At 42.8% G+C, this 16,239-nt stretch overlaps 1 protein-coding gene across 4 annotated transcripts in view; it reads left to right on the top strand.

Annotated features, from left to right (window-relative positions):
- FGF12 (fibroblast growth factor 12) overlaps window positions 1–16,239 on the top strand; it is a 580,425-nt gene that overhangs the window by 306,635 nt on the left and 257,551 nt on the right. Inside the window, exon 1 of one of the 4 annotated variants that reach the window (XM_047875352.1) lies at window positions 11,255–11,855. The exons of the other annotated variants lie outside the window; for them this stretch is intronic. Coding sequence (XP_047731308.1) covers window positions 11,657–11,855 — 199 coding nt within the window. The 5' untranslated portion in view covers window positions 11,255–11,656. Of the gene's footprint in view, window positions 1–11,254; window positions 11,856–16,239 lie in introns of those variants that run through there. 4 annotated transcript variants of the gene reach the window in all.

Raw genomic sequence — 16,239 nt, 5'->3', positions numbered from 1 at the left:
CACGTCCCCATTTTGTGAAGCCATCTGTTTCAGGGCTGGTCTGCACTTTTTTATATACAACTGCTTAACTGAATCCAAGTTTGCCTCTGGATGCACAGGATACCTCTTTCTTTTTTTCCAAGAACTCTTTTAGATGCTTGAAGATAGACATCATTTTCCTCATCTTTTCTTTCCCTGGCTCTCGTTATTAAACTAGTGCTTCAAATGAGGCCATGAACATCAGGAAACAAATAGTCTGGATGCCTCTGACTTAGATTCTGAGTGGCCTTATTTCATGGGTTATCTTAACTTTTTTAACACTTCAAGAATATAAATGGTTTCCTTATTAATTCATAGTGTGGATTCTTCATCTAAAAACAGTCATGAAGGGAGCCTTGGATTTGGAGTCGGCTAAACTCAATTTAGATTCTTGACTGGACCCATACTTCAGACAATTATTTAACCTTTTTGACCTTTAGTGTTCTCATCATACATGTGGATAATAATGTTGACCTTACAGGATTACCATGAGGATTAAGTAATGTAACCTGTATTGAGCCCAGCACTGTGCCTGGTGCATTACAGATGCCTGATAAATTTTAGTTTCCCTTCTCTTTCCTATACTGTTCTTCCTTTCCTTCAAATATTTTTAATCTATACCTTGAACATAGTTTTCAGTTGATATTTTTGGAAGGTTCAAACTAAAAGGCATAAGATTTGCCTGAAATTAATAAGGACTCTGTAAGGAAAACCTAATCATTGCTTGACTAAATGAAAAAACTTTATCAAAGGCCAGTGTATAATAGAGGAAATCACAACATGAAGAGTAATTTGCAACTAACATCCAGATAACTTGATATGATTCACTGTCTGGAGCCCACAGCTCCAGACCAGTATTTAGGAGCCCCTGTGAGATTGTATTCCCGTATGGCCTGATTCTATTTGGTAGGACATCTCTTCTTTTGAGAGTCAGAACAACCTTAAGCCTGGATGGATTTCTCAAAATCCAGGGTCAGGAGAAAAAGGCATACCTTCTTCCTGGAGGTTTAAATGCAACTTCTTAGGCTCAGGGTTTTGTTTGCTTCTTTGTTTGTTGTTTTTTAATATGATACCTGAAACTATGACTTTCTACTAACTTTGGAGAGTAACCCTTCCCCTCAGGAGAATGGTGTGGGTTTCCCCGAGGATTTTATCAAGATAACATCATCAGAAAACAGTAGTTCAATGTCTGTGCTATATATACAAAGGGTATAAGGGAAATATATTTCCAGAATAAGACCATGCGTTTTCTACTATAGTTATCAGACATTTGTTTCTTTTTATTATTATTATTATTATTATTATTATTATAGTTACTACTTAAATGATGCTATCAGAGACTCAAGACAATATCACTATTTTTTTAAAAATTTTTTTTTCAACGTTTATTTATTTTTGGGACAGAGAGGGACAGAGCATGAACGGGGGAGGGGCAGAGAGAGAGGGAGACACAGAATCGGAAACAGGCTCCAGGCTCTGAGCCATCAGCCCAGAGCCCGACGCGGGGCTCGAACTCACGGACCTTGAGATCGTGACCTGGCTGAAGTCGGATGCTTAACCGACTGCGCCACCCAGGTGCCCCAAGACAATATCACTATTAATAAAAGTATCCCTCAGGTTTTCTCTAAGGTAAAATTTGAGACTACTTTTATTTATCCTGAACATTTATTATTTTCAAGTTAAAATTAAATCAGCACGCAATTCAGAGTATCTCCTCTAGTCAAAGTACTAGCTCCTTACAAGAACAGAAAATGTAAATCATGATTCCCTCTCCCAAATTCTATTTCTATTTTTTTAAAAAAAATGTTTATTTATTTTCAGAGAGAGGAAAGGAGAAAGAGCAGGTGTGCAAGCATGCACAAATGCAGTGAGGGGCAGAGAGAGAGGGAGAGAGAGAATCCCAAGCAGGCTCTGCACTGAGCACAGAGCCTGGTGCAGGGCTAGACAGCATGAGCCTGTGAGATTGTGACCTGAGCCAAGATCATGACCTGAACGAAGATCAAGAGTCGGGCGCTTAACCAACTGAGCTACCCAGGTGCACCCCAAATTCCGTTTCTAATCTATATAGAATATACTTGGAATATTTTTGAATAATGAAGTCCAGTTATTTTAGCATGAAGTCAACATTCAGTCCCTGACTTTTGTCCTCAGCAAATGATAAATGCATCCAGTTACTTGTCTTTTAAAGGCCAGTTATGGCTATTTCCTTGTCTTGTCTCTTTTTAGAGATGAGAGAAAGAACTGTCAAAATGAGAAAGGAAGGAATCTGTTTTCCTTTATTGCATTCTTAGCATATTCAATTAACCAGAGACAGCATTCTAGCTTACTTTTAAAGAAGTCTCTTTTCTTATGGTTTCTAGCTGATTGCAATATTTATAAATTATCTAGAATAGGTAATGACTGCTAATGACCTCATGAGATCTCTTCTATCTAACACTAGAATTTGAATACCAGTATCCTGTCCAAAACATTACAAAAATATTGCTCCTTCTTGTTTTAAATACTGTTTAAAAAATCCTTAGACAATAATCTTATCCTTTTCTATGTAGCTTAATACTGAAATGAATATTTACATCTATCTATCTATCTATCTATCTATCTATCTATCTATCTATCTATCATCTATCTATACTGGCTTACATTTCATGGACACACAGTCATGTATACCAGTGGCCCCTTGATTTTATGTTGCATATGCTGGAGCAGTGTGAAAAATTAGGCACAGGGGATAGTTTTATGTGAAAAATATTTTTAAGTGAATGACTAAGAATTTTACTAAATTCTTTCATTTACTACTCTGGAATTCTTGAACATTTTCTTGTTTGCCTTCCCAGTATTCTGAAAGGAAGCTTGCTAAATATTTTTTTAATTTTTTGAGCAATTTTTCTTATCCTAAAATGTGAATTTAGAAAATTTTGATGAAAGATGCTGTATTTTCATCCATCCTTCCATCTACTCATTGACTCATCCATTTAGTCACTCATTTATTCATTTGCTCATTCATATTTTTCTTAGTTTTAAAACTTAGTGCTATTTTTTCAACATATTTTAACTAATCTAGGTCCTACTTAGTAGTCATATTATAGGCAAATAAACTTAGGTTTAGGCAGGCTAAGTAACTTCATGCAAGGACAAATTCTTTACTCTAAATTACATACTCTTTCTACTTTACATTTTATTTTTAGAGAATTCTAAAAACTTAGGACAGGAAATGACCTTACTGGTCACCTTGTCCAAACTCTCATTTGATCCCCTGACAGTTTTCCCTAACCACTGTGTATATTTCAGTTATTTCCAATAAAATCGTACTCAATATCAAACACCCATGAGCACAGGAGCAGTGGGATGTTTCACTAATCATTATTTCAGAGCACCCAGGGCTAAGTGCATACAGTGGACAAAAATATGAATTTGTTACAATTTTCATAATACAGTTTGAGTGTCAGTCATGTGCTGAGTGCTATATGTGACTGCTACTTCAACAAGATCCATTCCTTGAAATTTTTGGATCTAAAATTAGAAATGAGAGCAACTAGGATGGTCCATGAAGACAGCCGCTCAGTAAAGATGGCTGGCTGACAGCATGGATATTAAGATTATCAAGCTATTTTAAGATAATTTTGATCATATTCTGAGAGTTTAAAAGTTGACTACTTATTTTACCTGATGTCTATGGTCTCTTTTTTCTTTCTTGTTATATTCCTTCTTTTCTGTGAGTGAGTGAGTGTGTGTGTGTGTTTGTGTGTGTGTGTGCGTGTGAAAGAGACAGAGAGAAAGGGAGAGAGAGAGAGAGAGACAAAATGAGACAAAATGAGACCAAATGAGACAAAATGAGAGAAGGAGAACAGAACGAAAACTATAGACCTAATTATGGGGGATGGGAGTTGCTCAGCACAGGAATCTAGGTACCATGTTCCCTCTTAGGCTATCAGATTTTAATAGATGGACTGAATTTAGGCAGATAACTATAAAGGGTATTGATAAAGAAAAATGATCAACTTGGAAATGTGGAAGCTACCCCTGAGTTAGCTGAGTTTGTTTCTTGAGATAAGAATAAATGTTTTATTTTTTACTTAAGATGGATAGATGGATGATTAATTACTTCATTGATGAATTTATCCCAGAATTTATTGAGCATCTGCCATATACTAAATACTCTTTTAAGCAGTGGAGATAGGAAAGTAAGCAAAACAATCTCCCTCTCCTTATGGGTTTTATATTCTAATGGGATCTTCTAGCTACATTTCTTTCTAGAAGGAAGAGGTATCACTGGATCAGTGACAGTGGAAATTAAGAAGGGGCTAAAACAATGATGAGTCAATGGAAGCAGGCTTTCTAACATCCTCAATCCAGCTAGGAAGGAAAATAACCAAGTGCCAACCATGAGTTTCAAGCCAAACTAATGAATACTTTTTAGGAATAAGAATGGAAGGAAAGTAAATTTATCCTTTTATAAATTTCTCCAATTCCTATTTTTATATAGTTTTCCTGGAGTTTCTTACGAAGCTCAACTTGAATTACTGAACAAAGGAGGAGGTCACACTCTCAGACTGAAGGGTATCCTTTCATGGCCAAGGGAGGGAACATCACCGCACCCCCCCCCCCCCCGCCGCCTTAGCTCCCCAGGCCAGAGAGAAATACAAGCTGTGGAAAGAGAAGATTTGGGACACTTGAGTCCTTTCCCTTGCAATATTGAATGATCTCTTGAAGGTCATTTATGAGATGTGAAACCCTGCTAGTGAGTACTAGAGATTGATGGATGAAAGGACATTTAACATTCCCATTTTTTTTCTGTGATCTTAGTTAGGACATGAGAGACACTGAGATCAGAAGGCCTAGATTAAACTCCTAGATCTTCACTCATCTGTTGCGTGAACTTGGGGGAATTTCATCATTTATTTGAGTCTTAGTTTGTCTGTAAAACTGGGTTATTATTATCACCTTAACTCTTTGCTGAAAGTTATTGGGAGTCTCACTGAGATAATACATAGGAAGATGATTTCTAAACAGTAAAAGACTATCAAAATGCAAAGGATATTCACATTCTTGTTTTGTTAATTTTATTACATGATTATAATTATGCATGGTGTCATGTTTTTATTGACATCCAGTACAACACAGAGGATAAAAGGGAAGTTCTGGAAATAAATTTCATGGGTTGCATTTGAACTTTACCAGATCTTAACTGGGTGACCTTGATTAAGCAACCGAACCTCTTTATGCCCCAGATTCTTCATTTATAAAATGAGGATAAAGACAGAACCTACCTCATAGAGTTGTTATAAGGATCCAATGTGTCAATATTTGCAGTGCACTTAGAACTGTGCAGGGTGCTTAGCATTCGTTCATATTAGTTGTATCTTATATTTCTTATCAAAACAGACATTCTTCAAAACACTGACAGTTTCTCTACTTGGGCAATAAGGATACCACTCTTACTCTATATCATAGAGAACAGTTAAATCGATTGTCTTTCATATTTTGAGAAATAACCAAAACCAGACAAACATATAACGTGTAGAAATTCGATTGAACTGTTGAATAAAGAACCACAAATAAATTTGATGTGTACAGGAATTCGCACGTTCTTAGAAAATAATTGTTTATATTGCAACCTATCTTTACCAACATCTGACAGAGAAAAGCAAAAGGAAATGGAAGTACAGCTACCTCATGGGATAAAATTCAGGGAGAAATTCTTCTGCCCATCAAGCTTGCTGTGTCAGAGCCCAGTGAGCTCATATTCACCAAGCTTTGAGTCAGGGGCCTGATCTCAGAGCAGAATGATGTATGAGCAGAGTTACATTCCTTTGTGTTCCTAATAGACAAGGACATTGACAATATTCCACTAATGAAAATTTTGTTTGCCATTACAATGTCAAGGTTAATCATTCGTTTCAAGTAGATCCAGCCTTTGTTAAATACATTATGTCCAGGAGTGAATGATGATGTGTATGAATCACAAGGTATGTTTTTCTGTTTTGGGAAGTCTGGGTTTTAGGGCAGGGACTTGATTTAAATGGATATTTTAATGACAGCATGCTCATTCTAATACTTTACATTATTATCACATCCTTGAGCCTTGTGGCGGCCCACTTAGATAGATACTGCTAGTGTCATGGTCACTGACCTGTTTTGCAGATGTGGTTGAGAGAGATTGAATAACTTGGCTAGTAGTATCCAGCTAATAGGTGATTAAGAGTCAAATATGATCATGATCACATATATTGTAAGCTTGTTGAGGACAGGGAGAATGTAGAGGGGTACAGGGTTCCCCTTGGTAACTGAAACAGAGCCTTGATGATACTCTGTGCTCAGACAAGTTTTCAAGTGAATGACTGCGATAGTCCTAACAGTTTGATATGGGAATTTGAAGGCTTGGCCTGTGAATAAGAGAAAGCTTTCTTAATGTTCTGTGTTTTTTTTCCTTTTAAAACATGGAGATGATTAAGACTGTCCATGTTCTATTTGCTTGAGTGGAGATCAGAAGTATAAATACAACTCTATAATTATTCTTTCCATTTATATTGGCAACTTTCTCCAAAGTAATTAAAACTTCTTCCACCTATGATGTCATCAGAATTGTAAAGGGAAATTCTCCAGTTGTTCAAAGAAAGATAGCATAATATCAAGGTATTGATATCTCTGAGATAGTGCCCTCTAAAAAATCTGATTGTTTTGCCTAAATCATCAGTAGACTGATTAAATCTCATTCCTGCCACCCAAATACTTCCTTCCATGGAGGAAGATTTCTGACATTTCGTGGCCCAGCTAGGAAAGTTATGAATTTCTAGATATCAAAAAACTAACTTAAGTATTGCTTCTGGGCTAAACCGCTGTATACCTTGGTCCTAGATATCTTCTCAAAGGTCCCCATACTTATGTCTTCCTCTCATTGGGGAAATGGAGTAAATAAAGTAAACAATGTTCGGGATGACTTATAGGGCTAAGCAGCTAAAAAAGCACTTTGACAACAGCTGCAGAACTGCAAGAAGAAAAGTAGAGTCTTTGTTGTTTGATGGACTCGAAAACACCATATTCTTTTAATAGAGATCTAAGACAGGAATAGTGTCACTCTCAGAGAGCTCACATGTGTTGTTTTTATTTTGTTCCTTAAATGCCTGACTTGATGCTGGCATGTCAGGACAAAGAAGAGAACTTCAAACAAGTGTTGTCTGCTTTTTCATCTCTTGCCAATCACCCTCTTCTATCCTGTACTACTACATTGTTTACCTTCTGCATCAAAGCATCTTAATTTCTCATAAACTTACAGAAAAAAAAATCCAACACTACTCAATGATTAGAGAACACACATCCTCATCCCTGGCTTTTGGGTGGGGGAGGGTAGCACAGGACTGCAATCCTAGAGAAAGTACTAGATTTGGAGAGGTTTTTTTTAATTTTTAATATTTATTTATTTTTGAGAGACAGAGAGCAAGAGCAGGGGAGGGATAGAGAGAGAGAGAGGGGGAGACACAGAATCTGAAGCAGGCTCCAGGCTCTGAGCTGTCAGCACAGAGCCTCACATGGGGCTTGAACCCACAAGCCATGAGATCATGACCTGAGCTGAAGTCCAACACTCAACCAACTGAGCCACCCAGGCACCCCTAGATTTGGAGAGTCTGGAGTTGATTTCTTCTTCTAGTATTACCTATACTGTGTGTGTGTGTGTGTGTGTGTGTGTGTGTGTGTGTGTGTGTGTATGTGAATAAAACTCTCAAACTTTGGCACATGAAAAATTTGTTAAAAACTCAATTCCTGGCCTCTACTCAGAGACTTCTGCTTCATGTTCTGAGAAACCATCAGGGATCTGCATTTGAAAAAAGCATCTCAAAAGGATATCATGCATTTTCTTAAAAAAAATAAACAGTCATCATCTCTTTCACTCATTTGGCATTTTCCAGTTTTCAAAATGCTTGCGCACACATATTCAGTTCTGTGAGGTAGATGGGAATGATTATTCCCATTTTGAGGATAAGAAACTCCAAGTTTAGCTATGATTTCCTCAGGGCCTCACTACACACCCCTCTCTTTCCCATCTCCCTATAGTCCTCACCTAAGCTGACCTTTTCCTTTTTGGGTGCTGAGCTGCAGAAAGCAAGGAGCCCCCAAACAGCCAGTACTATCCGTGCCTGCCTTCTTCCAGAATGAGACAAATCTTCTGGTGGCCAAGGAAGGAAAATGATTTTATCTGTGAATTGTGAACATTTCCTTAATTGATGGTGTTACCAATGATTTTAAGAATTCCACTTATCCTATCCAGTTTTGAAAAATGTATTGAGTTCACTTTTGGAGAATAGGTGTGTGTGTGTGTGTGTGTGTGTGTGTGTGTGTGTGTGTGTGTTCTGTCTTGTTTTGTATTGTTAGAATCCCAAGTTCACTGTCCTTATTCATATTGAACTGCCACAGGGGATTGTGTTCTGTGTTGACAGCTGGGATTCCCGCCTCTCAGGGGGCCTTGTCTATTTGATCCTCTTCCTAGCTGTCTTCCCCATAAACTCCTCTGCCTGTGTTATTCCCAGCAGCAGCATGGAATATCCAGACTCCCAGACACAGCAGGGTTGTTTGACACAGTGCTCAGTCCTAAATAGCCTTACAGGCCTCAATGCTTCTCATTGCCTATGTGAATTTCTGCTAGGTTTGCACCCACATCTAGAGAGTTCTTGGGACCTGTCCTCTGGAACATTTTCAGTAGCTTCCAGGGCCTGCCTGTTCCTTGTCCTCTGTTAGGATGTTTTGAAGATGCACTTGTTTCTGTTGGAAATCTTCTGGCACTCCCCTTGGTGCTTAGTGGGCAGACTGAAGGGGAAGGATTAGGGATATTTGAAGATGAGTTGAAGAGAAATTGTAAGTAAAACTAATAGCCACCTCCAGACCTTAGCAAGAGTGGAAGGTGATTACTCCCTCACGTTTCCCAAATCTTTCATGCTGTTATTTCATCTTGGGTAACAAGACCGTCTCTGCTGAGTTTTCCGTAACATCTATCTGTCCTCACAAGCATCCTGGAGACCTGACTGCTCTCCAAAGCTGGTTTTTGACTGCCCTTGTCCACAGTTGCCCTCTCACCCCTCCTGTATTCTCCTCTCTGTGCTTGCTGCTCACTTGATCCAACCTCATTTTTAAAGGATGGAACCTGCTTTGCAGCTTTCTGGATAGAACCAAGAAAACTGGGTTTCAAGGCTGTAGAAGCACTTTATTCCAAAATGAGCTGAAGGTGGGGCCCAACACGAGGGCCCAAAAGGCCATTGTTACTTTGTCTGGTGTCCACTGCCCTCCCTCCTAAACAGAGAATTCTACGTGTTCCAGCTTATGGAAGAGAGGGTGTACTGCTTTCTCTCAGTTCCTCCTCCCCTAACCCCTTGTTTGTGTACTCAGGGTCCTTTAACGGGCCGGTGGTTGTGTTTTCTCTTGGGGGAGGGATGGGACAGAACAGACCGGAGCTGCAGTTCCTTCACTCTGCCTCTGAGAATTTCTCATCCAAACCTCAATCACGTAGGATTGCGTAGAGAGGAGAAAAGGGGAGAGACAGAAGACAGAGAAGGGGGAGAGGGGTGACGGGAGGGAGGAAGGAGAAAAGAGTCTGGGAGCAGAGGGCGCCTGGGAGGGGAGGAGGACCCGCGCGCGCCGCGCTTCCCCGCGCTCCGGGAGCCCGGCCCCCGGCCCGGCCCCACCGGGGCGTTCGCGAGCCCTCGGGCGGGTGGGCGAGCAGTGCAGGAGGTACTCCGGCAGCAGCCAGTTCTTCGTCCCACCCTCCGTCTCCGCGGCCGTGTCCCCGCCTGGAGTTTTCCTGCGGAGCTAGCGCTCCAGCAGAGCGAACCGGCTGGGCGGCGGCAGCGGCGGCGCCCGGGAGTCAGTGAGGCTCGGCGCGCCCCAAGCCTCAGCCCATGAATGGGACTCCGCCCTGAGCGCCCCCTCTGGGGCCTGGGGAGGCGGCGGCGCGGCGGCTGGGGGCGCCCCGCTAGCCCGCGGCTCTGAGCGGCCACCCGCGCAGCAAGTTGGGCGAGTTGGCGGCAGCCCGCACCTGCTCCCTGGCCCCGGCCCCAGAGTCTGCGTCCGGCCCCGGGGGCGCGCTCGACCGCCTCCCGCCGTCGCCCCGGACGGCCTAGGGGCCCCGCCTGTGCTCCCGGCGCCAGACCATGGTGGGCAGCTCCGGCCGGGAGCCGCAGCCGCTTCGAGCCGACGTCGCCCGCAGCCAGCCCCCGCCCCGCCCGAGCCGACGCGCGGGGGTTCGCAGCGCGCCGGTCACTTCCTTCCTCGGCCGGGATGGGCTGCGCGGGAGCGAGTGATCGGCCTCGCGTCCGGCGGGTAATCCCCATCTGATCTGCTGTCTACGAGCTGCGGACGGCCGGGCCGCGCGAGCCTGGGGGGCCCGGGCACCGCGGCGATGACCTGATCCCGAGCCCGCCAGGGCGCCCCCTCCTTCCCTCTTCCCTCGCTCCCTCTGAGCCTGTGCGGAGACCGGCTCGGTGCGGCGGCCCCGGGCGGACCATGGCGGGGAGCTCCAGTTAAGGCGTGTGGGCGCCGAGCTGGAGAGGACACCTTCGGCATCGCTGCCTTTTGAGGGGGCTTCTTTAAACTACTGAGTCATTCCAGATTTAGGATTCCCTAAATAATCACCAACTGTGCCCGTCTTGTGCCAGAAAGCGAGCAGAAAGAGAAAGAGCGCCCGCTCTTGGGACCCCGCGCATCCCGGCGCTCGCCTCTCGCGGGTTTCTCCCCGAGGGGTGCCTGGCCCTCGAGGATCTCCCTCCCTCCGTCCCTCCCTCTATCCCCGTCCCTCCTTCCCTCCCCCTCCCTCGCCTCCCGCTCTCTTCGCAGCGCTGCTGGCTGGGAGTCGCGCGCGCCGCAGCTGGAAACAGCTGCCCCCGCCCCGCGCCCCTACCCGACTCCGGCTCACGGCTCCCACTTCGCGCCTCTCGGAATTCCAGAACTCCGGCGGCCGGCCCCTGGAGAACCGCAGCCGGGCGCGATGCATTCCGTAGACCTCACCCAGCCCGGACGGACCTCCTAATCTCCAGAACTGCGGGCCGCAGGGAGTTAAATTGCTGCCTTCCTCTCCTTCTCTCTGGCGGTTGGTGGCTTGTTTTCTAAAGGAACGTTTTATTCACTTTTTAGTATTTTCTACCGGGGGCACGCTACCCGCCTCGGTCCAGACTCTGCTTTGTAAACGGGTTTTATATGTATGTATGTGTAGATATACTTTGGACACCTTACAACGCTTGCGCCTCTCCAACGGGGGCACGGCTTGTTGTTTTGGACATCCTTCTTCCCCTTCCATTTGGTACTCTGAACGCAGTGTGACCAAACTCCCCACGGCCCATCGGACGCGGATCGCCTTGGGGTGCAAGTTTGGGGTGCAAGAGTCTAGTTAACTGGAAGGCCTGGGACCGCCCCGCCCCCGCTGCCAGCGGTTGGGGAAGTTTACATCTGGATTCTCACACATTTTGTCGCCACTGCCCAGACTCTGACTAACCTTGTGGGCGTCGGGTTTTCGGTACTGCAGCCTCCTCAAATATTAGCACTGCCTCCCCGCGCCTGCCCTGTCCCTCCAGGCCGCCGAGGTCCTGCCCTCGCCCCGGTGGAGCGCGATCCCGAGGGCGCAGTGGAGCCCGGGGCCTGGGGCCCACGCTGAGCAGCTATGGCTGCGGCGATAGCCAGCTCCTTGATCCGGCAGAAGCGACAGGCGAGGGAGTCCAACAGCGACCGGGTGTCGGCCTCCAAGCGCCGCTCCAGCCCCAGCAAAGACGGGCGCTCCCTGTGCGAAAGGCACGTCCTCGGGGTATTCAGCAAAGTGCGCTTCTGCAGCGGCCGCAAGAGGCCCGTGAGGCGGAGACCAGGTCAGTAGAAGCCCAAGCAGTGGGCTCCCCAGAGCTGACACCCAGTCCCCTCTTTGCAGAGCACCTGGGGGCACCTACGGAAGGGAACCAGGATCTTCCTGTGCCATTCTGGCCCCCCTGCTCCCCTAATTTCCAGACGTCTCTCTTTCAATCACCCTCTATCAGTGGATAGCTTCTTATCCCATATTCAGGAAAACACTTTATATCTTGAAGAAACCACGGTTTGACTAGGAGGAAAGCTATATGTGTGGATGCTCCTGGTCCCATATAGCCTGTCGAATTCTTGAGGGCAGCGACCATCTCATTCATTCATATTCCTCTCTCTCTCTCTCTCTCTCGCTCTCGCTCTCGCTCTCGCTCTCGCTCTCGCTCTCGCTCTCGCTCTCTCTCATCCATCCATGAATCCAGTGCTGACACTGCCTGCTGAGGACCTACATATAAATAAACCTTCTTCCCTATATCTCCCATAACATTTAGCATAGTTCTGGACACAGACACTTAGACACCAGATGAACTTAAATTTATTCTTTTTCTAACTCTTCCTCCAGCAACACATGATATTGCATCTTTCAGACATTCCAATCAGTTCTCACCTCCCCACTTTCCCATATGCCCTTTCACTTCCTTTTACACAGACCTTTTTCTTATTCTCTTCCTCTGGCTACTCTCCTAGTTTCCCAGGGTTCTACTCATTAACTTTCCTGCCCTATTGTGCCCACCCTTTGTACACTCACACTTTCTTTTGGGACATTAAAGAAATAACATAGTATCTGCAGTTTGGCCTAAGGTAGTGTGAAGAAAACTTTAGACTTATCAGAGATTTTCTTATTAAGGCCTTTCTGAAGTTGATTCCCTTTGTCCCTAAACTCAAATGGTTGGTCTTTGATGGATCTTTATTATCAAAGGGAAATTGGATACCTTGATTTTCCAGGTGCTTACTCCCAGCTTAAACCAGGCCAGTTTGAGACAACAAATGCAGAATTGCCCAGATCTGTGCTTCCACCAGACTTTGTGGATCCTCAGGGTGTGGCCCGATCTGTCATTTGCAATCTGCAGATACTCTCCCCTTATTGTGGACAACTGAAAAAAATTGTGGTCTAGAATGAAAGCTTACTCTGTGATCAGTTGACTGGCTTAGGGTAGCATCTTTGCAACTCTGATGGTGATGTTTTCCTGGGTTCCAGAAATGAAACCCATGGGCTAGGGTCACGGGGGTGAGGAAGACATTTGGAAAGTCTGGACAGTGAGGCTCAGAATTAGTTTGGAAATTCAGGATTCAGTCTTGTGAAGAAGCCATCTCGTTTTCATTTCTCCCATGGATTTGCATGGCATGATTCACTCCACAGTGGACTCCTTTTCTTATTCTGTGATATTGATAAAATAGTAAATTTCAGGAGTAAACAAAAAGATTGTGATCCTAAGGCGAGAGCTGCTAAAATCTCTGTTGTTTTACATACAATTAATATAGACTGTGAATGTCATAAACTGAAGATTTATATGAAGACAGAGTTCTATATTTATAGAGTATATAATTCATATTAGGGGAAAACAAAATCATTTGTATTGTGCAATGATCATTTGGGGGTTGTCTTCTCTGAGGGCTAATGTGGTCTACAAGGAAATTCAAGTCTCTGAATTCAATGTGACTCTTACAGTTCAGTCTTTGAAGTACATTCTCGTACTCTAGTTGGGATAAATGAATGATGCTTGTGAATAGATCCTACTCAGCCTCCTCAGTTCTAAACGAGGCAGTAAAAATGATAGGTGGATGATATTTGTGAATGGATAAGCTAAACTCACCTGATCCTTGTGGAAGTTGATTTGGAGATGAACAATTTGCATGGCTGAATTTTTACGTGGGGAAATTGCTTCCTGTGGCCCTTTCCTTGGCATCTCATTAGAAAATAGAATTTGAGGGAATTGCTGAGTTTATTGTTTTCTTCAGTGTTTATTTAATCCGGTTCTGTTTCTCATTTACTTAGTGTATGTCTTGGCAGAGAGGATCCTGGCTGGTGACTTCCTTTAGCTAAAGTCTCACAGTAATAATCTGGCACAGAGATGACAGGCCCAGTTAAGACATGCCCAGTGCAAGGCCCACATGCATGTATCTGTACACCATGGACTTCAGTTTGGTCTGCAGCTTAGCTTAGAAGAATGGAGTGTGGGGTATGGAAAAAGATTTGGAAAGATGATAGTGTGCTATTATCGTTACTAACAAAGCCAAATAATTAGTCTGTTGATTTGCTGTCAGCAACCATGATTCACATAGCATGGGATGAGCCTATTTATAGAGCGATAGCACCTTCCACATCTCAATTCCAGGGAGATTCTTTTACTGGATTAGGAGGGAGTTGCTAAACACCAAGAAGAAAAGCTATTTGAGGGAATATGTTGTATAAGCATTTGATGTTACCTTCACTTAATATTTGAGTTTTATTCTTCAAATCACTTGCCCTTCTAAGTCATATCCTTATGAAACTATAAACTGAGGCACAAATGGTAATCAAGAGGTGAAACGGAATAACTTGTCCTGATAAAGAATTCCTACTCTGAACTTCTGTCATTGAGACACATATTCCATTGACCAGACTTTCCAAAGGAATGAGGCTGAGGCAGTGAAACTATGTCACATGTTGGATGAGACAGGCCACGGTTGTATTTCTGATCTCAGGGCTGACATATTGAGTGTCTCTCACTTTCTTGTCTTAGTTCACCAAATTCTGACATGTATAAGGTTGAAAGTTTATAAACACAGTGGAAAACTGAAATTAAATAGCAAAGGTTTCAGATTTTAAAATCATGATATTGCCAGTTAAAACGAGAAGTCAAAGAACAGGACCTCTCATCGTGAAATTCCAGTGCCACAGTGCACATCAGATGCTTAATAATGCTATCCTGGGAGCACAGTGTGATGGCTTGCCCTGGGACTGTACAGCACAATCCTTATTTAGATGAGAAATCCTAGAATCAGAGCAAGTTGGTGGTCTATGGAAGGTTACATAGCTAGATTGTGGCAAAATTGGGACTAGAACTAGATCCAGTTGATTTTTCTTGTCCGTGCTCCTCACAACACAATACTGAAAAAAGCAGTATAAAAAACAGGGAAAAGAGGGAAGTCATTGTATAGATTTTGCATTTATGTTTACCATTAGGGATTGCTGCTGCTGCTGTTTTTGTTGTTGTTGTTATTATTATTATTATTATTATTATTTTGTAATTAGAACATGAAGACTGCAGAATACAGGAGGTACCATGCATTATACAATAAATCCATTAGTGAAGACGTGCAGACAGCACAGGAGTTCTTAGCCCTTTAGGCACTGGTATTGTAGCTCTTTGGAAATGAGATGTTGCAGACCTTGAACTGGCAAGTTGGCTGAGGTCATTGAACCATAAAAAAGCCTTTAGAACATTTCCGTTTGTGTACCTGTTAATTAGGAAAGGAGCATTCTTATGTTATTATTTAAGTCATTATTTATGGGTGAAATACCTGTCTGAGCGAGGCCTGCTAAAATTTTTGCTTGGATGATGATTTGGTGCATCTAGGCTATGACTACATCCATGTGAATTGCATAGCTTATTAATTTCCAACATTTGTTCTACTTTTGAGTAGAAACACCTGTACAATTGGTGGACTCCCAAAACATTTATGTTTTGACTCTAAAGTCACTGCAGGTAGTGGATAGCATTTACAATCAAGAAGGGAAAAATGTTTGTTGACCCTCTGACTATGGGAGAGGCCATGAACCTTGGAGGTCATCCCTATCACTCTTTCAGTTTTCAAATGAGAGCCCTCTGGAAGGTATAGAGTGATGAGAAAAGTCTTGATCACGTATTTTAAGAGACTTTTTTTGTTTTTATTATTTTTCTATATAATTTAATTCCTTCCTTTAATCCAGAGCATTAAGAAAAATCAGCAATCAGGAAAAATTCCTCGTCTGAAAACATTAGATATTTTTCATGTCTTAAGTATTTGGTTTTATAGGCCCCTCCCTTTTGAAAATGATGTAGTATATTTATACTGAGTGGATAAAATGAATCAAGTAAGTGATTATAATTTTTGCTAAATTTTGTTGCCTTTTGTTTGTCTTATTTTTGAGTCCTTATTTCTGCTTTTCTAAAAATTGTGTGTATTCAAAATATTTTAGTATCCTTCCAACTTGTTTTGGTAGATGTATAGAATTTAATAGCACACTCATTCAACATTTTACTATCAAATACATTCTTTTACATAGATGAAGAAGACATTACAGAAAATAGAAACTTCAGCAAGAAAATTGATGAGAAAGGGAAAATAATGCTTAATCATGGGATCTATGGAACATAAATTAGATTTTTATAAATTGAAATACTTTTGGTCAATATATAGATCAAAAATAGTTTC

Source organism: Prionailurus viverrinus, chromosome C2, assembly GCF_022837055.1.
Source record: "Prionailurus viverrinus isolate Anna chromosome C2, UM_Priviv_1.0, whole genome shotgun sequence".
Lineage (NCBI taxonomy): Eukaryota > Metazoa > Chordata > Mammalia > Carnivora > Felidae > Prionailurus > Prionailurus viverrinus.
This window is presented reverse-complemented; position numbering and strand designations above follow the sequence as displayed.